Below are 25,037 nucleotides of genomic sequence, written 5' to 3'. Positions count from 1 at the left end.
ATCTATCCCGCTGGCAGTGAAAATACCTCATTTCGGGAAAATATCCCTCGAAATTACCTCATGGCCGAGTCAGCTGATGTGATGACCAGTCAGTACTTAGTAGTTCGCTGGCCGACCACTAGATGCACTTGTGGCGCCTCCAGTCAGCCCAGTCGTCTGCTGGCAAGATTTATCAATAATAATTTAACCTCTCTAATTGGCAGTCAACAGTCAACTCGGTTCCCTAGAAGAGTGTTAGGTCAGTGGTTTAGTCGTTTGTTTATAAAATGGTGACTGTGTCCTACCAGTGGATTATTTTTATTTTAGTCTGCATCTTGCTGGTAAGTTGTTACTGTAAATCTGTACACGTTCGTGTCGCTCATAAGTTTGTTGATTGTTTACAGTGCTGTTATTCATTTTCTATTCCCTAGTAGGCCCTATATTGTTTACATGTTCGGAAGGTAAATAATGTTGCCATATCTAAGTTATAATTTTAAGAAAGCTGGTTGTGTGTCTAGTCATACTGCAAAAGTCACTTTTTGAACGTTTTTAAACAAAATATACATTCATTGATACAAATATACCCAACTTAGTCTTAATCTAAGCTTACTACTAGTCATTGACAATAAAAAACTATTAATTGGCGAAGGGTTTACATGAAAAGTAGAAGCAACTTATATATTAAGCATGAGCAAAAACCGTAGTCTAAGGCAGAGTCATAAAGTCCAAAACCGCAACCGGTATAAATGCAATAAATAAATTTATTTTTACATTTCACAAATATTTTTAATCTCAGCGCTCGAGAGCTAAAATATAAATATAAAAAACGGTTCAAAATAATGTAATTGATTCAATATAGCCAGATGTTTTGAGAGGTATTTACAAACTTTGTTGGAACCGGCCAGGCGTTCGTAAAATTGTGTATTCCAACCCAACATTGCTGATTCAAAACATTAAGCGCCGAGAAGGAATCAGTTAATGAACTAGAAAATGGCACGATTTTCTTGCTTTAGATGATTAAAAAATGCGGCTAAGTTTTAAATTTCCATAACTCCAAACATACCGGTAATAGTCCTGTCTGAGGTCTTGTGTTAATCATATTGATTTTTTTATAGAGAGAATCTAGCCTAGTAGCTTGGTTTGAAACTAAATCGGGTTGTTTAGAATCAGAATCGTTTATTGCCATAATGATACAGAAATGTACAGGGCAAAAGTCACTAAACAAATAAAATCAGACCCATAAAAATAAAGATGCAAACTTCAAGAGTTACATACAATTTACATTTAAAACGAAGAAACACTGTAAAATTCCTTATCAACTAAATTCTTTATCTATTACCTATTTACCTATTCTTTATCTATTGGGCTTAACAAATTACAAATATATTGACCAAGACCAACAGGCTGAATAAACTGGACCAGCTGGTCTTATTCTGCAACAATGCTATACAGCACTCCATTCTACTCTCATATTCAGCAATTAGTACACAAAGTTCGTCGCTGTCTTGGTGAAGAAATTAAGCGAGTTGAAACAGAATTTGACCGGAGCGGCGACAATTTAATACCAGCAACTATGCGGTAACAGCTGTGATGATAATTATCTGACCATTGACGTCAGAGCTAATAACATCTGTTGTACTGGACCAAACCTGCCTTGTTATATCAGCTGTTTACTAATATCCATGTAAGTTTTCTCATCGGATACCGTCTGAAATGCATCTTGTTGTTCCTGGGATGATTTGTCACATAGAAACCTTTTATTTTTAATTCAGTTTACTTTCACTTAAATTTTAATATTACTAGTGTTCATGTTGCTCGAAATCGAGCAATTGCAAAGAAGTACAGGAGTTATTTATAAACAAAAAATAACTTGTTTGAAAACTAATAACAGCAATAATTTCCGATGATTTTAAAAGAGTCAACCAAAAGATTATTAACTAATGGAAATACTCACAATTTACATAACTATTCCAGTTTAAAGGGTTAATTATTAACAATCAAACTGCCCATGGACGGGAAAAGGTAAGCTTACAATTTAAGTCAACGTAAAAAGGCTGTCAGCTTTTAAAGTACCATACCTAAGTTATTTAGCCAATTTGTAGACACTAAGGTGTAGGCTACTTTAAACTCTACAGGACAGAGTTAGGCAAAAACTGGCAGACTCTGAAATGGTGTTATTTATGATAGGCTTACTCATATGCCAAATCCTTAAAATAAAAATTCAATAACTAATAACTTATATCATTAAACACAAACCAACATCCAAAACTATACACATTTTTAATACAACATAGATAATTTACACATTGACGGTTTACAATTAACATATGTTCTTCTTCTCGCAACGGGAAAAATCTGTTTCATAATCATTGAAATAGATTTATAATAAATAATCTATCATAAAGTTTAAGATTAAATAAACCTACCACATAGTTGTTTAATTTTTTTGGATCAGCTGTCTGAAATTGTGAAATAGGCATTTGACAGTTCTGGTTGTTTACATTTAAATGTCAAAGCAAATGTAAACATTGTGAATTTTCTCATTCTTCCATGGAGACCAATTATTTAATATTTAATTTCTGACAACAGCTGGGGTTTCAAAACAATGTTTATTTCCCATGTTAATCTTATGGAGAAATACGAATCTTTAAAGGGCCCCAGGGCCTCACTCTCTAATTATTTCCCTAAAAAGAAAGTTTCCTGCACAACTTCACGTTATGCTCTTTCCAATGACACCAAAAACTTGTCAATCGGTTCAGTAGTTTCGGAGGAGTAATTGTCACAAAAATCCTGCTTGCGTATTAAATAAGTATAGATGTTAGTTCCGAGTTATGTGAAAATTAAATGTGCTTCTCATAGAGTGTGTTGCCGTTTTCTGTTCTTATATTTTCTTTGTTTGTCGTACGATAATTGATTGTTGGGAAGGTGAAAGTCATAAGTCGTATAAAAGTATAGGGTCTAGGGGTTTAATTGGTTTTATATCTCGGGCGCTGTACACAATTGAAATTACTCATTCATTGAATCATTGTGCGATATGACTCGTGCGCTGACTTCATACTCGACAGTTTGATAAACTTTTATGCTTTCTGTATTCCAACGAGTTTGAAGTACTGTATTGTGTTGGGTATACAAAGATTGTGCATGTTTATGTACAAAAGAAAGTAATATTGATATCGCGTTATTTATATTTATAAATATTTACATGGCGATAATTAATTATTGCTGCTTGTTTCACTCAATAAACTTAAACTTCACTTCACTTTATCCACAGTTAAAAATAGGGTTTGTGCATTCATTTTAAAGTTGAAAATAATACTATTCTTAACGGATGATTCAAGATTCCAACTGAGTTGGAAATACTTATATCGTTAATTGATAACAATGCAATTATCAACAGCTGATTCAGAAATCACCGTCATTGTTTGAAAAAAGTATGATTCAAATACATCATTTTATCATCGTATTTCCTGCCCTGTTTGTTGAAATCATAAATAATCTATTTCCGTAAAACAGTGTTGTGTGTCATATAATTTGAACGTTACGGCCGCTAAGGTGTCTAAAATCGCACATTTAAATGAGTAAACGTGCAGTGAAGTTCTACATTGGGGTCGGAAGGCAGGCAGGCGCCGTGTGTCTACATACCATTCCAAGTCTTTCTTTGCGTCCGAGCTGCGTGAAATTTGGACATAGAATCACGTCACATCGTCGCTTGCTCTTGACCAAGGCCTTCTAGATGGTGTTCAGTTTACTTTCAAAACAGACCTTGCTGGCCAATCAAAACTGAGATGTTAAGTTGAACCAATACCAAAACCAGATCAGACCAACTGATGTGGAAGTATTGGTATAATTGCAATAAGTCCTCTAATTTTAGGCATTCGTTTTTGTATTTGTAATCGAACACAATTCAAGTAAAACAATATTATTAGCAGATAATCAAGTAGACCATATTTTAGTATGTTCTGTATAAACTCCCCTACTTTTATAAAACTATTATCAAAAGTGCTCAAATTATTTTCTTGGCAAACTGAAGAACATTGTCTAATAAAGATGTTAACAATCTCAAAGGCCACTAACATAAAACACGAGTAAAAATAAAATATGATTCAGATGTCACTATAGGGTGCGACGTGTACTTGCCCTAACTTATTCAAAGTCAATGAATCAGTTAATCAATGACTAACAACACTATGCCTTTTTGATCCCTTTGACACTTGGAATTTAAGTCCTGGATTACCACGTGGTTTATTACAACAATAAAACTTTCTCTAACAGCTGGTCGGGTATTCTCGGAACTGCATCAGCTGGTTACATGATCCAGTTATACCAACTTAGGTAAACGGGGTTGTTTCATCATCGCCCAATAGCGAGTAATTTCTGGAACATCCTTATAGAGAACCAGTTGGCAACACTGGAAATAAGAATAAGTTGAATAAGTAGGATTACACGAAAATAAACTGATTGGCTACATTAATTTAGAAATATTTGTGATAATTGGAAAATGAAAGTTTGTAATGCCCTGACATCTTGAAATTCGTCTAAAATAACAAATACTAGAATATTTTGAAATTCTGTTCAGCATCACCATAGGTAATGGACTTGTAGACGAAGTTGTTATCTACATTGTTTTATTTATATTTATACCTGAAAGTATAAAAGATACGTCAAATAACACTTGTAATAATTTATATGTATTTACCATCTTGTGAGCACCGTAAACAGTATAAATGTAAATATGTTATCGCAGCTATTTGACGTATACTTTATACTTTCAGGCAATTTAATAACACGTACGATGCTGATCAAGAAGTTAGTTATGAAACACGTATGTATTTATTTGTAGCCAACGTTGGAGTAGTAGATAAACTATAGTCGCAAACAATAAAATAAACATATCTTTTTACATTTTAGTGGGTGATATCATAGTAAAACATACACTCTCATGTTAATCGTCGATCCGCTTAAAACAACGATACAACAGAGGCATATTAACTCCCGTTTATGGCATCTCTGAATTTACAGGTATAATACCGACTTGAAAAGCACTGCGACCAGATAGACGATTTGTAAACTATTTCTTGACCACCAGGGTCATCAACCAAAGAGTAAAACACGGATTGTGAAATATATATTGAGGTAAAAATATACGGGTAGTCGAGATCAACTCAACCAAACATCGTTACCGGACTTAACCACACACTAAAGCAAGATTTAATTTTCACAACAGAAGTCGAATGTATACTCCTTCTACTAGCCCAAAGTCAACAAATGAGTGGGAAAAAATCGTGTAGTTCCGATTTTGCACAGTTGTAGACAAAAATAAAAACCCACCCTCCTGAACAACATACTAAAAGTCCTGAACGGTGGAACATATTACTGTACTGTGCTTGGCCTGAACAAGATCTACCCACTCCCATGTGTTATTATGGCTACCACCGGTTGGTATCCATAGAACTTTGGTATCTCAACTTCCAGCCCCCGGCCTTCCTCCCCCAATCACTTTTTACTACAACTGTACTACATATACGAGTATTTACTACATACTATTATCATTTATATCACTCAATGTGATATACAAAAACAATCGCTTTACCACAGTACAACTATTTTTTCTGAACGTTTTATTATTTATATCCCCTGTATCTCGTTTGGTATTTATTTTAGGAACATAATGAACGTGACCTTTTTTGTTAAGACACATAATGCTCTTTATTTTGTACATTTATAGTTTTTCGCCAGAAGGCGCCGTTTTCGAGATTTTTTAAGAAAACTAAAAAAAATAGCATTTACACCCCCCTATATTAGCTCACATCCCATCGGTCAGGACTTTTAGTATGTTGTTCAGGAGAGTATCCTCAACTGTGCAAAAATCCGCTGCGGTACATGTTTCGAGCTTTGTTGACTGAGCTATACCAAAAGTCAACGGCGATTTATTGTGTAGTCAATAGTCACGATTGAGAATAGACACACCGCAGGTTCTAATGTAATTAGCTGCGCATTAGGGATCAGCATTGACAGATTGACGGATAGAATGTGACACATAAGAGGATTAGAATATTAAGTGAAGTTGACGATAGGAACAGAAAGTTATTTGTGGGAATCACAAGAGGCGGGTTGTGGGCTGTCTACTGTTACTGTCGGAGTTATGTATTTAGGCCAAACCCACTGTCGCTATTAGCACTTCCAAGTTGTGTGCGTCTCTGTTCTCTGTGCTCGGCCGGGATAAAGTGTTAATCATTTTCAACTATAAATATATTCCACTATGTCAAGGTTTTTTGACAACTAGTGCACCTTTTGCTCAATTTCGAGCAATTGAAAAGTATTCCAGGTGTTTTTTATTCAAAACGAATAACACTCATAATTTCCGATTACTTAAAAGAGTCAACTAAAAAATAATGTAATCAATCACTCCACTACATTTATCAAAACTGAAAACGAACGCTTTTGTGTGTATCATATGTGTTTACTATGAACAGCTGTAATTAATACAAATTATTCGTCTGTTAGACAAAATATTTTCTTCATAAAAAATACATTGGGATTTTGATGGCCTGTGGGGGCAAAGCCCGAAGACTTTTATTACAGGAATTAGTGAAAGGGGGCGTCTACACAAAAATACTTAATTTTGACGCATCATTTGTAAAAATCCGTCCATTATTAACGGAGGAGTAGTGATTCGTAGAAATCGCCTTCACGTATCCTACTTCCTACTAATATTATAAATGGGAAAGTTTGGATGTATGGATGTATGTTTGTGACAAGTGAACGCGAAAAATACTGGTCAGATTGGGCTGAAATTTGGCATGATGATAACTCACATTCCCGATTAACATATAGGCATATTCTTATTTCAAAAATCCTTTCGGGCTCCGCCCCAGTGGCTCTGGAGTTTCCCATGTTAACCTTATGAGAAATGGAATTATTGAATCTTAACAGCTGTTTAAATTAAACAAGTTGGTTCTGTTCTATGATGTTCAATAGCATTAAAGTTACAAGGATTACCAACAGGTTGCAGCACTATTATTTCTTTTACATTTATGACAACAGCTAATTTGCAACCAAAAGGTGAGTGAGCGTAGCGAACAAACTTCAACCAGGACATGATTGAGCCATGCGAACGAGATAATCTTGAAAATTAAGAAGTTAAACGGGGCAAAGCCCAAGGGTTACAGCTAGTTATATATAAGGATGTGAATTAAAAATGATAACTTAGTCCAATTTACCCTCGAGAAAGAGTGCTGAAAAATTATATTTTCTGTTCTTATACAACAAATTTTTATCCACATAAAACAGAACAATTTTTGTTGTCTAACTTCTTTTGCGTTCCCACCAATGACCAATTTTATTACGAAACAATTATAGGGGAAATTTAACTAATTGCTGGGTAGCTGGTTAATATAGCCAGGTCATCAAGTAGATCCAGGGAAAAGTCAAAGGTTGGAAACAGCTGTCCTTGATCTTGGGGCTTATCAGCTGATCGTACAGTAGCTGTAATTTCGCTCATACGTCACTCTTCGCTTATCCTGAAATACTTTACCAGAAGTGAGTCGGCGTGTTAGTATTTACCCAACCCTCCAAGTTAAAATTCCCTATCCCAAGCGTGATGTATACAACTTCCTTACTTCTCGAGTGATGTAAAGTATCAAAAACTCACTCGGTGATGTAATTAAACCCATTTAAATAACATTGAGTGATTAACTTAAAAAATATACCTCTATGGAGCCAACGACGTTCAACCATTGACTATTGGATATTTTTAGTCAAAGGTTCAACGCTAGAAATCAGCTGTGCTCTTGAGTTTTATTGTTATGTTTTGAAGACTTTTTCTAACCTAGCTTTTGTTTGTAAATGAACGTTACTGTTAGAAGATGAGTGAAATGGATAATGATTAATATTGTTCGTAACCTCCTGTATATTGTCGGGTCAGGTAAAATCTTGTACGTTACACGTTACGCAAGAGCGTGTTTACATCACTTAGGTAAATTATGCAACTCGCTTCCGCTCGTTGCACAACCTTCACCTGCGTGATATAAAAACGCTCTTACTACACTTGTAAGGTAATAGCTATATGTAAGGTATATGTAAGGTAATAGGAACGTCGTTGGCTCCATAGAAGTATATTTTTTAAGTTAATCACTCAATGTTATTTAAATGGGTTTAATTACATCACCGAGTGAGTTTTTGATACTTTACATCACTCGAGAAGTAAGGAAGTTGTATACATCACGCTTGGGATAGGGAAGTTTAACATGGCGGGTTAGGTAAATAGCTATTTCTCAACTGGATTAACATAAAATCGATTGAAAGTATCGATATTTTTCACATCTGCAATGAAACTGTTATTACCTTACTTGGCCTAAACTTGCTGAATATGAAAAAATCGAATGAAGGTGGACTAATCGAATCTATATTCGATTTCTCTAATCCAGCAACACTTAAATTCAGGGGTTCGAATTCCTTCAGGGGAGTAAGATTCGCACTTTTATTGTTAATCATTACACTTGTTCTATTTTCGTTATACTCCCAAGATTAGGCCTAACCAATATCAAAGGGGTAACACTCCATAAGAGAGATATCTCAAATTACTACGTTATGTCCAGTGCCCGGGGGGTAAGATTCCGCTACCACGAGATTTCACCTACTAAACTTTATCTAGTCTTGTATTTTGTATAGATTTACGTTATAATTTACATATTCTTTTCAACAACTGTTATGGATATCAAACACAACACAACGTACAAGGTCGTCATACAATAGCAGGCTGACCACAATAATACATTATATTATTTTGTCGCGGCTCATCTGCCTACTTCGTTTTTTCCTTGCATCTTTTATATTATGTACAATGCCCGTCTTCTTCAACAAGCATTTCTATTTGATTGTTTAGAATTAGTTATACTGTATTTTGTTTACATGGAACAAGGAACCTCCTTTACCTTTCCATCTGAAAAGAGTTAATGGACATAATACCAATTATTAATTTATGACCACTAATTATTCTTCAATCCTCACAAATTCAAATCTCGGGGAAATTGAATGGAAAATCGCATTTTTAAATTCAACTAACCACTTGTAAATATGTATTTAAACTATGATAAGTTTAGTTTTTAATTTTAAACTCAAATTTATCCCTTCAATGAATGTCGTTGGTTTCGCAAAGAAACTTGTCGGTTCTAGACCCAACTTTCGTCATTTTTCATTGCTGCTATTTTAATTAAAGTCACTTTGCGCACTAAACTCTCACGATCAACTAATTCCTCAGCTAATATTGGACTTTTGTACACCGGCTGCGTTTAAAGCCTTATCAGTATCGAGTTCATCCACCGGGTGTCTTCTGTAGAATCAGAATCATCCCAGGAAACAACCTTCAACCGTGGTCAAGGTCGTTGGTACAAGGTCACACAACAGCTGATCTCTGATAAGCGACGTTTGTTAATAATACCTTACCTGAACCAGGCAGAACAGCGGCGTGGGTGGATAACAAACTTGTTGAGACACCGACTTTTGTAGAATGTTACATGTTTTGATGTTTGTTCAAAAATGTAGAGTAGGTCAGAAACAAAACATACCAATAAGCCCGATATACAGAATATACAAGTTAGAAGAACCATAGAACAATAAGCTAGACATGAATATAAAATTATTATCATCGAGAACTTCAATATGCGAATGAATAGGTGAATTTGGCCATTGGGTCTGATGATGATTATAGTGTCCAATATCGAAATCGATCAACACTACCTTCTTTCATAATATGTAGCCTATTTACAGTCTTGTTAAAACAGTACCTATAAGTGTAAGTGTCTGTTTCAAGTGTTTTTATCAACTTTCCGTAACATATGCTGATTAAGTGGTTAAACTAGTTCCAATCCATTAATTAATGTATACACATCCACGGATGATTATTGAATGTAAAGTGCAAGATCGAACACATAGTTTGTTATAAGCTTAAATCGTCTAACGTTAATCTTGATTTGTTGGCTACTCATCATATAAATAAATTTATACACAATTTACAAAAAAATGTGTAGGTATATTTCGAGTTTACTTCTAAACCCATCATCAGCCATCGTTGTTAACAGAGGCTGACGATGGGTTTAGAAGTAAACTCGAAATATACCTACACATTTTTTTAGTAAATTGTGTATAAATTTATTTATATGATGAGTAGCCAACAAACCAAGATTAACATAAATAATACCATCAAGAAAAAGACATACCGGAATGAATCTTGTAACGTATTTTACATTTTATATATTTCTCTAAAAAATTTTTTATGAAACTCTCTATGGCCTGAACCGTTTTCCCGCTTTCACACAAATGTAAACATAGTAAAATCAAAAAAAAAATATCACAAGTTGACACCTTGTTTGTCCTGTATACATTGTTGTACCTCCAACACTCGCTGACCCTAAACTTACAAAGCCACTTAAAAACCCATTATGCCGCGATAAGTCGACCGCCGCTCTAGGACGAGTCTTATGTTTTCCTCGACTTTCGAGGAATGGGGTTCACTTTCTCGCAGCAAACAATAATATTTAGCAAACAAAACATTAGCGTTGACCAAACAGTGGCAAGGACATCTTCGGAACCACAATAATATTGTCTGTGGTCGTTAATGTAAACATATTAGATAAATAACGATGTTCTGGGGGCGCACGACGCTCGGCCTGGGGGCAACGATGACTCATCTGGACTTATAAATAAATACCCCCGCCGCAGCAAACCTGCAGACTTAGCGAATTTCCATTTGCCTGATTGGATTTACACTAAAATGTCTCCTTAAAAATATCACATTTATTCCCTATTTAAACAGAATTAGTTTAATGAGTACTTAGGTTTGCTGCAACAGGGAGGGTAAACAAGTTTTTTTTAACGTAAAATGTTAAAAGGTACTGTAGTTTAGTAAGAAATTAATGTATTTTCCAAATTTGATCATAATATGTTCATAAACAAGCAAACTACAACAGTTGACTTATTCTCCATAAGAATAACATGGGAATTTAAAATTAACATTTTTTTGAATTTTCTCCGTAACAATTAGGCACATAACTACGCTTCAATATACTAAATTATTTGTTTTTTTAAGCTCTACAAAATGGTTTAGAAAGAAATTGTGAAATTTTGCGTTTTTAGGGTCAAAAATGGGAAAATCCTATTTTTACCCCATAAAACCCACCATAAACCCCCGTTAACATAGTCCGATCATGCTAGTTCGCAAACTCATTCAAGTTTATCCCGCTTTACACCTTCAAACCAAATTTTATCAAAATCGGACAAAAATTACTCAAGTTATCGTGTAAGTTATATACCTATATATATCTATAATAGATATATAAAAATTTGAACGAATGGTGTTTTTGGCCTCTGGGGACATCAAAATGAAAAAGTAAATCGGTCCTGGGCCTAGGTCTTACCATGAGACCTACGGTAATGGTAATAGCTACTTCCCAATATGGGAAATTCACTAATAGCAGTAAAACATCTTCCTATTATTGAAATGTATATTTTTTTACAGGCAGTGCATCCAACTGTTGAACTGATTGTTAGGTAAGTAATACATTATTATGTGTAATACAAACTAACCTGTGTAATTGTATTCTGTAATAAATAATTTTTATGGTGTACCGTTCTAAGATAAAAAATAGTTTAAAAATGTCATTCCTCACAAATCTTTTAGTAGCCTAAATAATCTACCTAAATGTAAATTATTCAGAACATACTTAAATTTTTTAAATTCAATCAGAAAATAACCGTTAGCATTTAAATTCAGTTTGTACAGGATTTTCAAGATACATGTGGAGTGGGTGTCTTCTGATTGGTCAGATTAGTCTACAACATTGAAGTTGTAAGCCAATCAGGAGTGCACTATACCTATTTTAAGTCACTTCTTGCTCAAACCTTCCAACCTTTGAGTGTGTAACAGTTAAAAATATTTTCTTTGGTGTTTTCTCCCTTTTGAGGATAAGTTTTTCAATAATAAGGTAGAATCTTGCAAATCCTTGTAGTAGTAATATTTTTCCTTTTATTAAAACTAAATTATTAAAATTTTGAACTTTTAAAAATGTTAAACTCTCAAAATTCTATTTATAAATAATGCTTTTTCATTTTAGAGGCTCACGATTTGGATAACTTGTAATTTCTAAATTTATAATGTACCATAAAATTATTGGTAACTCAATTAAAACTATAAAAGTGTGAAGATTTTTTTAATTTTGTTAAATAAAACTACGACTATTGAAGAAGAAATTATTAAGTTATTGTTTAGCCGGTGATGTCAGATAGTTTTAAAACTAGTGCAATATGAATATAAAATGTTTATAAACTGTTGAGATCACGAGCACATCGCTTGGCAAACAAAATAACTCCTTCCACTTATTTTATTGTTCAGTTCAAAGAAAAACTTGTACTTAGTAAAGCTCTTAGGTAACCATTACAATGTATTGCAAATCACTAATGAAAGAAAAAAACCATTAATATAATTTGTTTGATGTTGTACAATAATCTTTATATTAATAGGTAAGCATGTTTCTTTAAAACCTTTTTTCTCAGCTCAATTGCATCGCAGAGAAAATCTACGCATACTGTTGGAGAGATATTTTCCTGTAGATGTGCAGAATCCCTTTATCAATTAAAATAGGCTCAAGAATAAGCACATAAATGGATTTAAAATTTAAAAAATTAACATGGGCCTTATGGGTTGCCATGCTGGTGACAAAACAAATCACACGTTTTATCATAGACAAACAGAATCAATATAGACTGTCAAAGGAAGGTTCTGGCGTCCACCACTAGGTTTGCCATGTAGTTACGGCGCACACTGCTGCAGGCGAGGAGCGCAGGAGCCAAAATGTAGCCAGCAGATGCTGCAGCGGTGTGCGCCGTAACCACACGGCAAACCTAGTGGTGGATGCCAGAACTTGTCAGCACAGCTGACGGTCTATATTTATTCTATTTGTCTAAGGTTTTATTCAAAGCGTGGGGTGAAAATAAATAAGTCTGTACATTACATACATTTGGTTGAGTTTTTGACTCCTGGACGACCTCTAGTTTTAATATAATGTGTTAATAATTTTTCAGGGCGCCAAACATTAGGCAAAGAATCAGCCAATCGCAGGATGAGAAAGAGGAGGTTAGAAATGCAGAGATGGACGACCTTCCTTACGAGAGGGACAAACCGAGACTCAGTATTGGTTCAGAGGTCGTGGAAGCAAACTTGATGCCTTCCCCAAACAGAGTGAAAAGGATGAAGAAGCTAAGGCGGAAACGTGCCGAAGGTAACGCACACAAACAGAAAGCAACTTTAGGGCTAGTGCAGCATCAAAATGAAAAAAAAAACTGCAAAGCCCAGGATTCAATAGAATAGTGGTACTCATTTGGAAGAAGTAACAACAAAATTTTAAGGATTATATATGGACCAATGTTTGGCATGGAATGTAAATATTGACCAGGTCAGCGAAGTTACTTCTGACATTTACCGTATTTATAGAATGGCAAAAGTCATAAACTATCTAAATTTAGTTTGGATGGAATTCTTATACTTAATAAAGTGCAATTAGAATTATGTTAAGAAAACTACATAAGGGAAGACAACAAGGAATAGGTTGAAAAAAAAAATAATTAAATGACAGTGCCGGTGCTGAAGTAATTAAACAGAATTCTTCCAAAAATAGAGATTAAAATATATATTAATACAATTTTTACTGGGATCTGATGATGTCTTTGGCAGCGGAATCACTCAGTCCAAGAAGCTAATATCCAATTTTTTTGCTAAAAACTGTTTTAGATCTAAAAAAATTAGATCAGTTAGGCTATCTTTGGTCTTTTTTAGTATCTGTGTTTTTAAGCATTCCTTAATAGGTGCCAACTACGAGGCAGACACAGCCCCTTACAGAGAACTATCTCCGCTAAAAGCATAGCCTCCTCTAACACAAGGCCGCTGCATTGGTGTGTGGCAAGGTCATGCTTATTGCCATGGTAATAACAGAAATAACAAAAGTGTAAACATAAACATTTCCTATACTGTCTATTATAAAATTTTACATCTGCTGTTTCGGTTTGACGGCACAGCAGTGTTGGTACCTTCGTCTCGCCGCGGCCTTGTATTAGAAAAAACTATGCTAAAAGTCATATGATAATATAATTTTTATTTCTTATTATAATGTTAACACCAATATTAATGTAATTACAGTACTTATTCCAGTGTATGAGTAAGTCGGGGGAGATAACTCAAAACTGTATACCTACGAATATTGGTTTTCATGTGATATGTTATTTTATTTTATTATTCTGGACCACATATGGCATTTGTTACCAGACTATTAATTAACTGTGCTATCTAAGAAAGGGTAGACGTTAGCGTAGACTAACACAAGTAGACTTCTCATCTCATAGTAAAATCTAAATCTTGTTTTTTACGTTTGGTTCATGTTGGTGGTGTTGTGCGCAAGTGTTGACAAGATCTTGTTTCAGTTGTTTCCCCTATTTCAGGGTTAATTTTATGATTTGTTAGATTGTTTTATTTGGTTAAACTTTTGTAAACAAAAACACACCCCTAGAGACACCATTGGAACTAACATTAAAATTGTCTTCAGCTGATCCATAAGTCTACAAAAAGAGAATTTTTGACTGTGACGTTAGATAGTAATAAATCAAGGGTTTGGACTGTAAAAAAAAGTAACTAAAAAATGTGTAAATTTATTGGATTGGATACAGAAAAATAGCAAAAAATCTGAGGTAAAGATTACTATTTATGCTTTCAATCCCTGGCTATCTTTCAGAGTAATTCTTGCTTTTTTTATTCTTTCATTAACTTGTTGTATACTTGCAGGCGTGCTGAGATCTGATGCTATCATATTCCCAGATCAGCTGGAATCTCAGATAGAGCTCGAGAACCGTCAGTTTCTGGTTCCCAACAACGCCGCGCCACCCCCTTGTGCCAGGGGAGGGGGGGACACATTCTGCGAGTCAGTCGAAGAATATCCTGCGTAAGTATGCTGATATCTATGAACTCCTTTACACGTTTAACTTAAAATTGTAAAAGGTCAAAATAACCTGGTAATGTCTAGTGATTATGTTCCAAGAATGGACTATACGTTTTGAAATGTAAACATCATTAGATCGTTAAAAAATTTGAAGGATTAAATCATCATGAAAATTGTAACGTCATACATTAAATAAACACACACACACAACATTAAATTATACGCAACTAAACACTGAAGGTTTTACAATTGAGTGTGGGCATGGCGAGTGCCTTTTTGTCTCCCGATCGCCTTTATCACAGTTCTTATACAGCTTGATGAGTGATTGGAATAAATATTTGCCTGGAGAGTACTTTTATAATTATTTGTATCTTGGGGATTATTTTTGGTGGCTTTTAAACTTTCAAAGTCCTTAGAAGTCCTTTGAATTCCTTTGATTTTTCAGTAATTGATTATACAATCAATAAATAAAATAAAACCAATGCTAGTATAAATAATCAACACCTGTTTTGTGTTGAAAAAAGTGGAGCTCATCCTTGTCAGAACGTCAATGTAAGTGGTAAAAATCTGCCTTAGTAGAGTTTGTAAATATAGTTTTGTGATTAAAAATGTAAAGTTAAAACCATCCTTCGTTTAATCACTTAAATCATATGACCAACTCCGGCAGGAAGAACTTTTAACCATGTAACTTTACCTTCTAACCTGAAAACGGGTTCACTTTTTTGGGATTCAATACTGCTGTAGTTTCACAACACGTCAATACAATAACAAAATAGAAATTTAAATCTTCATTTTGAAAAAAAAACTTTTGCTCTCAATTAAATGTTTAGTCTTCCGGAAACCGGTTCTTAACAACTTGAAACCAATCCAAAAAGTTGAACGATTTAGTTATTACAAACACATTTTCTAGGTGTGTTATTCAAGCTGAATGTGAATGAGTTGGTTTAAAGTGGAGTATAATGGTTGATGCTTTGTTACTGATTTATTCCAGCTGCTCCTTCAAATAGAATTATTTATTTACGGAATCCTAAGGAAAGTAAAGACCAGTCTGTTTATTTTGTTTTCAGAGAACATGTTATGAGAGTGCTGAGGAAAGAACCGGTTGTTCTTAGGACCTTTTTCCAGGATGAAAGGAAGCAGTTTACCTTGGCAAGTATTTTTAATCCAACAAATTTATTACTACTACAACATTTACTATAACAACTATACTGATTTATTAGCCCGAACTATAATATTACTACTGTATTTGATTTTATTTTAGTAACAGATATAACAGTTTGTAAAATAATTTCCTTGTATTTTAAATAAACCTTCTGCCTTGAGTTTTTATATAAATTAGTACACCAACAATTTTCACTCAGTTGGTTTTGCATTTTGATATGTTTTATAGAGTTAGATCATTTAGCAGTGATATAATTAGAGCTTATTTACAAGTAATCAAATGTAAAGTAATCAAACAAGAAATCAAATTAGCTTAATGAAACACTAGCGGATGAAGACCTTAAGGAAATCACCTTTACAGTTACTATTTGTCACACCGCTAGATCATAAGTTTTACAATGAAACCTCAATTGTGAAAATCAGTTGTGACCTGTGAAAAAGGGGTGTTTCAAAGATGACCCTTATTGTATTAAGTATATAACTAAGGTTAAGGGTGTAGCATAGAGCACAAGGGCCTAGATTTTTTAGGATTTTTTGAGAGGATAGCAGGCTTACCTGAATGGGAAAGAGTCCAAACTGGCACAGGAAACACAAAACAAAACTTTACACTATATACACAAAACATTAGAATATTTCACTGTCACTGACAGCATTTTCAACTAAGGAAGAGGAAGAGATAGTTAATGTTTTGTGTATATAGTGTAAAGTTTTGTTTTGTGTTTCCTGTGCCAGTTTGGACTCTTTCCCATTCCGGTAAGCCTGCTATCCTCTCAAAAAATCCTAAAAAATAAGTATATAACTAGATAGATGGGAGTGTATTTAACATGTGGTGCTTACCAATTTCTCACTTATAAATTTGTCACTCATAAATTTGTGTATTTTTGTGAAACATTTTTTCACACCACAAAGTTATGATGTTCATAATTTTATGTATGAAATTATATTAGACTGCTTTGATTATCAATATTTTTGTCATCACAGGTTGATGATGTTCAGGACAGAATAGATGCTTCTGATGAAAACCCACTCTGTGCTGCCCAGGTTTGTGAATTTTGATTTATTTGGTAAATTAAAAATTACTTCTTAATAAGAATTTTACTAGTTTACTTTCCTATACAAATTTAAAATGTCTCACAACATTTTTACAATACATCCATATTTATATAGTCAGGGGCACACTCATATAAAGGAGCTACAAAATATTTTTTTTCCATAGGAGTACCTTAGATTTTTTTTTAATGTTTAGTACTCTGTTTTCCTAAGTTACTACTCTGTAGGGCTCCAAACTCTAGTGTCTAAACTTTTTCCTCCGGGTGTGAGCTGGCGCATATTGCAATTTGATACCTCCCACAAAATTCCACCAGTTCAACCCTTTCCTAGTGTAGGTTTCTACATCCCAGTTCCCTTGTGCATACTTTCAAAAGTTAGTTAGCAAGTGTGTTTGTGGCGTTCGTTAGCAATGGTGGTTATTCGTGGTAACCTAACTTAAGAGTCAACTCAAAAACTAGCATAATACACAAAGTTAATCGTTCAAAAATAATGTTTATGCACTGCACATTCAGTTCCTCTGGTCAACAGAACAATTTTATAGCACTTACTGGAAAAAGTCGTTTAGCTGTCAACCAACTTAAACACTTGAAGAACGTAATTTTTTGAGTTTCAAGGTAAACTGGGTGTATCATCTCATTATTTTTGGAGTCAGGCAAAATTGTGGGCTCTCCCAAAATAATAGCATAATTGTCTCTCACATTCGCGGTAAGATCAAGAATTTTAAATCCAAACTTTTCATATATGCTTAATGCTAATTTTCTCGTGGGAGTGATTTTAGACCAGTGATAATGTGTTTAAATATAATGCCCTACCAAATTTAAGTAAAGTATTTGGGTAGGTTTTTGAGTGATTCACGTGTTTTTGGAGACACCCATTTAACCCGAAAACCTGTGATGCGAACTGGCCTTGGTTCTGAGGAGCCATCAGATAAGAGGAAGTATACTTCCACTTGTAAGGAGAAAGTATTTGCAATTGTTGTAAAGAACCAATCCACATCTCAGAATCAAACTATTTAGCTGGGTTTTCCTGACTCTGCAGTTTGTGGTGCTTACAGGAGATAAAACATCCCACCTGATAATTATTGGCTTTGAAAAAATCATAATCAAATATTCTTTTCGCCACACTAGACTGTTTTAATAGACTTTCCAGGCATGAAATTAGTCCAGAAATCAGCTGTTTGCCGCCTGCTTAATCAAATGGGGTGTCATTACGTACTACTGTATTGTAATGAATAAATATTCTTTTTGCCACACTAGACTGTTTTAATAGACTTTCCAGGCATGAAATTAGTCCAGAAATCAGCTGTTTGCCGCCTGCTTAATCAAATGGGGTGTCATTACGTACTACTGTATTGTAATGAATTTTCACCGTGTGCCAGCTGATTATAATTATTAGTAATGATTCAAGTCCTTTAGTCGCTGTGAATACTACGGATTTATTGTTAGTTTAGAATAACTTCTTGATTGGCATCGGAGTAGTATGGCAAAAAACATTGTACATCACTCGTCCAAAATGTGCTAACTGGTATTCGTATGGTAATCCTGCACTCAACTATGTCTCAACTATACTTGTCCAATAAACACCTATTTTCCAGACTAGTAACGCAATATACTATTTCAATCCAATTCATAGCATTTTACAGACTTTGTCTCTCATCTATTTGATAGCAATACTCTAATATTTTCTTGATGTCTAGGAGCACACTGTGTATCCAAAGATGGCCAAGAATATCGAAGGAAACTGGCTGTTTGTGATCAACCATGATGAGTATGTTCAGGGTGTTCGTGTGGAGAAGTGTCTGTGAGTATTACAATACAATAGTATTACAATACTGTAGTAATGGGTAGTAATAGAGGATATATACTGTAACGAGTAACAAAATTAACACAAAAAAATTTAAATGTGGTTTGATGGGTGTATAGCGCGACGGACTAAGCATATTTTTCTTTTGCTTGTTACCAAATTAATTCTATACAAAACTTGATGAATCCTGCTGAACATGGTTATACTCCCTTCAATATCTAGAATAGAATGTTGTTTTTGGAAATCGGGTTTACATAGTGAGGATTTTATCCACGATAAGCAAAACAACTTTACAAGACACGTGTGATTATTAAAATATTCACTGTTAGTAACATAATTTACAGTCGTCATCAGGTTCAATGGTGGTTAAGAGTTATTGGTAATTTTGCCAAAAATGTATACTACCACTTGTGCTCTATCATTAATTTCAAAATCATTCACTTCACTTCACTTAGACAGCAAAGTATTTTAGTGTATGTATTTTAAGCTAAATATAAAAGCAAGATTAGTATAAATTTAGTGAGATTATCCGTTTAGCATTGTTTTGTAACTGACTTGCATCTGCTGTTTATTAGCTCAGTGACCAAAGACAGCTGGGGCAGGTTAGAACTTTCATATAACTTAGTCTGACTTTTTCTCAAACTTCAACATCAAACTTGCAGCTTTCTGATTACTAAGTGAGCGCTATATCCACTCAACTAACCAACTATACAACTATTTTTGTTGTGAAGGGAAGATATTTATCTCGTTATTTCCTCGTCATCCAATCAATATATCACTCTGTACTCATACAACTGAATCACAGATATATGAAATCACTTTATCACAGTCTATTTTTATTCTGTAAGTAAATACGAGTTTCCTCAATTGATTTACAAAAATAAATCCTGTGATAACAAATTCATCATGTTTCAGAAATGACCGAGAATGCTCGTTCCCTGCCAGTTTACCGTACGGCTACCGGTCTCAATGCAAGCAGAAGTACATCTACAGGAAGTTGGTAGCCCTGAACGGCACTGGTCAGGGAGTGATATCCGACTCATTCCAGTTTCCGTCGTGTTGTTCCTGTGTGATAAAGCTTGACCATAACATCGCTCACAGCAGGTTCGGAGGATCGGGTGTTGGAGCCGCCTTACCTCTCACTCTGCCCAAGACAACACCTACTCCGTCATCGCTGCGGCACAAACCTAAATCTTGAGCGAATCGTACGTCGGCTAGTGTATTCTCGGCTTTAACAACCAAGAACAATAGAGCGTGGATTGCAATGCTTATTTTCCTCGATGCAGTTAGACTGCCTATTTAATTGCTGAACAGAGTTATTTTTATCTTGTATACTGAAATAAGGACGAATGGTGTCGAGTATTGATAAGTTCCTGCGGTTATTGATCTCAAAAGGCTTTTAGAATTTTTATCATTTATTTGTGAGTGTTCTTTGATACGTTTAAAGCTGTTAAAGAAAACTTTTTTTATATTTGAAATTATTTTTTTTAATATGTTGTATTTTTATGACTAACTTTTCAAAAATATATATATTGAAATTCAATAAAAATTTGTGTAAGCTCAATATAATAAGGTGCAGGTGAGGAAAATGAGAGTGTCCAATAAAGATAGAAAAAAAACTGTTCACAAAACTTTAAAAAAATACCAAGGTATACAGTGCTAAAAATGTATTCACTGAAATTTTTACTCAAGTTCATTTACAGTTTATTCATTGCAGTGGAATTTGGTGTTCCAAAAAAAATATTCTTTTTTTAGCTCCTTTAGCAAAACGTTCATCATCCAATGAGAATGCTACTGCTGTAAATAATCCGTCACAACATTCCAATGAGTATATGATGCAGCCCTCCACTTAGTTACTTGGTCGGAGTGACTTTAAAATTTGATGGCATGGTGGGCGTGTTTCTTAAGATTCCATAATATTAGGTTTGTATCTGTCCAGATACAAACCTGTTTTAATGGAATTTTAAGAAAGCAAACATGCCATCAAATTCTAAAGGTACTCCGATCAAGTAACTGAGGCTTTCTACATAATGCGTTTGCTTCTCCATCGAAATATCGGACTTTGCGTCTTTGGACACCTTCAACCAAGCATAAAAGAAAGTTAATCACATCTCAATCATCACCTGTTGGTTCAGATCACGTCTCAGCTGACGATTCACATTTGCTAAATGCATCTAACAAAAAAATGTCAAGATAAGTTATGGCACCGGCATACAAGCAGTTTAATCCACTCATTTGAAGAAAAAGTGGCAGTGGTTCTGAGCTTCAGCCGAACAACAAATGTTTTGGAGTTAATTTAGCCAATGGACATACAACAGTTGTTGATATACGTTGTCTTAGTTTATTGCAGTTCTATGTTCACAAACAATCAGTCAACAAGCCGACCTTTCATCCGAATGGGAACTTCTTCATTGCTGGTTCTAGAGATGGACTAGTCAATGAGGCATGAAGTGGAGGGCCGCCATCATCTACAGATTGGAATGTCATGACGTATCATTCACAGCATTCGCATTCACATTTGATGGCGAACGTTTCGAGCAACGTTACAGATTACAAAATTTCTCAGGCAATAAGTCTTTTCTCTTCAAACCTAAAATTTGTAATTTCTATTAGATTTGCATTGGGTGATCAGTTGATTTACTAATAATATCAGTTTGTAGTTTATTATGAAACAGGCCCCTGGCAATGTTTATAAAGTAATATGATCATAATTTTAAACAGAACACTTGCTAGATGATACAAGTTTACAATTGTTGAGGTCATACAAAATTATGGCTTTTTTATACCGTACCTATAAATAGTTTAATTTTTCAAGTTAACATTTTGTATTAAAGATATTTGTACAGTAATATTGTACCTCCTAAGATATAGGACTGTAAGTTTTTGGGGGGGAAACGCAGAAAAGGTTTTATAAATAAGTAAATGTATTTTTAATCTGTATAATAGATTTATTGTTATGTGTTCCACATCCGAGACACAATAGTATGTTAAGTAAATTTATATTTTTGTTTTGCATCTCCCTTATCAATGGCAGAGCCATGCTTCTTCTTTTACATGTGATTCTCCTTAGACGTCTCTGATGTGTAAATAAGCAATTAAATAATTTTTAGAATCTTGTAAAGTTTTACTTAAACATTCAGCTCTATTAAATATTGTAAATATTGTACATTACTCTTTGATATGTTACATTGTAAATATATATATATAATGTAAATATTGTATGTAGACACTATTAAACTGTTTATTTATAAAGCAACAGATTTTTTGATATCCTAAAACCTCTGGTAAGTTTTACCAATGACTACAAACACTTTAAGAAGCGAAATGCTTATGAAGAATAGTCAGACTGGAATTTTTCTGCCAAAATGAGCTTACGATCGCTGACGCGGCCGTACTATCTCTCTCTCTCTCTAAGCCAATTCTATGTTTCACTCTCTCTCACTCACTCATCTGACTTGGCGGAACCCTCGCAATCAGGGGTGCCCACAGGGGGGTTTGATGTCGCAAAATGCGACATCAGAATTTTATTTGGGGGGGATTTTATGATTTTGGGGGGGGATTCAATCCAGTGGTTGGTTAAAAGCACATCAAAGATTAATCAGATAACTTTTACGACCTCCTTAATTTATTACTGGGTTATTATGCAATCAAAATCCCGTTTAACATTTTATCTTGATTAATAAATCATTTTATGATTGCTATTAAATATATAGATACTTTTATGTGGATTTCCACTTTCTGACTCGTATCATGTTTGACAGTGAGAACAACTCCATGCCAACTGCTGTCCAAGGATTATGGTTGCTTATTAAATTGTATCTGCAATTTGAGTTTGTTTTTACCTTTACATTATGAACTCATTCTCAAATAGTCTCATTGCCTTGAGAACCTATTGATGGTTTTTTAGGTTTGTTTATTATAATATATTCTTGATTCATAAAAAAAAACAGTATTGACAATCATTTTGCTATTTTTACAACATGAACAACAACATGAAAGCTTGTGATGATATTTTGGCTCTCCCAAATAAATATGCCTGGGTCATTTATTCATTGGAAGAAATTGACATAGTACTGTGACAATTTAATTAAGGTTTTTGATAGGCTATGTGTTTACGTTAACTTCAAGAACTGAAACACATGATTCTGGATTGATTAAATTGTATTTGATTGTCTTTTCTTGAATCTAGAAAGAGCTTCAAACAAATTTTACTAGTCTTAGAATAGATTTATAATTATTTTTTTACGCCACAATACACTATTTTGACGAACTTCCCATACAAGGATTTAGTCCAGAAAACAGCTGTTTGTCCTTAATCAAATGGGGTTTCATACAGTACTACTGTACTGTAATGAGTTTTACGCCACACTACATTATTTTGATGAACTTTCCACGCAAGGATTTAGTCCAGAAAACAGCTGTTTGCCGCCAGCTTATTCAAATGGGGTTTCATTGCGTAATACTGTTCTGCAATGAGTTTTACCGGACACCAATCAGCTGATTATACTGTATTTTCGTGGCAATTAGTGGTTATAAACAAAAACATAACCTCTCTCAGAGGTTATGACTAGTGTTTATTAGTCCTTTAGTTGGTGGATTTGTATAGTTGTGGAAATATATAAGGATTTGTACGGATTTAGTAGTATGCCGTAAACTATCGTACGTAACTCGTCCAAAATGTGTGTACCGGACTCGTATGGTAATCCCGTACTCGACTTCGTTTCGCACGGGAACGACCACACTCGTCCGGTAAACACTTATTTTCAGGACTAGTAACGTAATATACTATTGCCGGACACCAATCAGCTGATTATACTGTATTTGGGTGGCAATGAGTGGTTATAACAAAAACGAGAGGTTATGACTAGTGATTTTTAGTCCTTTAGTTGGTAATAATATTAGGATTTGAACGGATTTAGTAGTATGGCGTAAACTATCATACGTCACTCGTCCAAAATGTGTTGGCCGGACTCGTATAAAAAAACCACTACTCGACTTCGTCTCGCACGGGATTCAGGACTAGCAACGTAATATACTATTTTACTACACTATGATGTTTTTAACTGTTTTACATATAGGCACATTAATTGATGGTTGAAAGTTACGTTGTGCAGGCCATGCCAGCTGTCATCGTCATTCGGGGATCGAGCAGGTTTTTACATCCCTATGGCCGCAAAATCAGCTGACCGCTTTAAATACACAATCACTATCAATAGCATTGCAATAGAGTTGTTTTATTGTCACCGCTGCCTAGCAACTATTTATTATTATTTTTGCTGATTCCTCGAATTATTTATCCACATGACCTTAAAGTTGTAGTTGTGTTGACTATATCAGTGTGCAGTGCATTATCATTGAGGTGAATTAGTGGTAAATAATAGGGTATAGTGTGGGGTGGTGAATAATAGCGTTCGTACCACGGACTGAAATGGTTTTGAAGTTCTTGATCGTTTTAAGTCCTCGACCTCGTATCGAACTTAAAAACTACCTCGAACCAGCAAAACCTCATTTTGGCCCTAGGCACGAAATATACTACCTATTAAGTTTAGGCCTAGTAATATTTTTGAGACTGAATATTTTACACTTATTTAAAAAGGACCAAACTCAGAAGTGGATTATAAAGGGCAATTTAGAAAATATCTCAAGCTTTTTGACATAACTTCAAGTACTTTCTCCCCTACAATTTAATATGGTAAAAGAGTTGTTTATGTAAAAACCCTGATCCCAAAAAAGTGGTTTTCGAAGTGATGTGTGTGTCTGTCTGTATGTGTGTATGTATGGTATAGAGCTACAGTATTTTAGGTACTAATCCATGGTCTCTCCAGATGGTTTTTTTTTTTCATTTTGGATTTTTAATAGTGATATTCCATAAAACCCTATAAAATAATGGATGAATAAAATTTTCTCAGAATTGGCCTGGACGATTTTGAATTAAAATTAACATGTTATACTATTTGACTATGACAAAAATTGTGTAGGCCTAAACCCTCTATGCCGTAAAAATTATGGTTCAAAAGTTATTGCAACTTTTGTGATTTTCCCTTTTAAAACCTATTAACTCAT

At 34.4% G+C, this 25,037-nt stretch overlaps 1 protein-coding gene across 1 annotated transcript; it reads left to right on the top strand.

Annotated features, from left to right (window-relative positions):
• The first annotated feature begins 143 nt into the window (after positions 1-143).
• On the top strand, positions 144-22,357 carry LOC128991807 (protein spaetzle-like). The gene is made up of 8 exons (XM_054415003.1): positions 144-320; positions 11,495-11,526; positions 13,057-13,253; positions 14,807-14,963; positions 16,028-16,109; positions 17,103-17,162; positions 18,868-18,971; positions 19,890-22,357. Exons 1-8 carry the CDS (start codon positions 267-269, stop codon positions 20,170-20,172), a joined length of 969 nt encoding a protein of 322 aa, XP_054270978.1. The 5' UTR covers positions 144-266; the 3' UTR covers positions 20,173-22,357.
• The last annotated feature ends 2,680 nt before the right edge of the window (positions 22,358-25,037 follow it).

This window comes from Macrosteles quadrilineatus, unplaced genomic scaffold, assembly GCF_028750875.1.
Source record: "Macrosteles quadrilineatus isolate MER2022 unplaced genomic scaffold, UCM_ALF_1.0 Scaffold_1__1_contigs__length_201487025, whole genome shotgun sequence".
Lineage (NCBI taxonomy): Eukaryota > Metazoa > Arthropoda > Insecta > Hemiptera > Cicadellidae > Macrosteles > Macrosteles quadrilineatus.
The sequence above is the reverse complement of the archived record's forward strand: the minus strand, read 5'-3'. Positions and strand labels throughout refer to the sequence as shown.

What these genes read in the sequence shown, in the direction of transcription:
- LOC128991807 (XM_054415003.1), top strand. Translation starts at nt 267, where the DNA reads ATGGTGACTGTGTCCTACCAGTGGATTATTTTTATTTTAGTCTGCATC. An exon ending in TTTTAGTCTGCATCTTGCTG is followed by an intron (nt 321 to 11,494) that starts GTAAGTTGTTAC and finishes ATTTTTTTACAG; the next exon opens with GCAGTGCATCCAACTGTTGA. An exon ending in AAGGCGGAAACGTGCCGAAG is followed by an intron (nt 13,254 to 14,806) that starts GTAACGCACACA and finishes GTATACTTGCAG; the next exon opens with GCGTGCTGAGATCTGATGCT.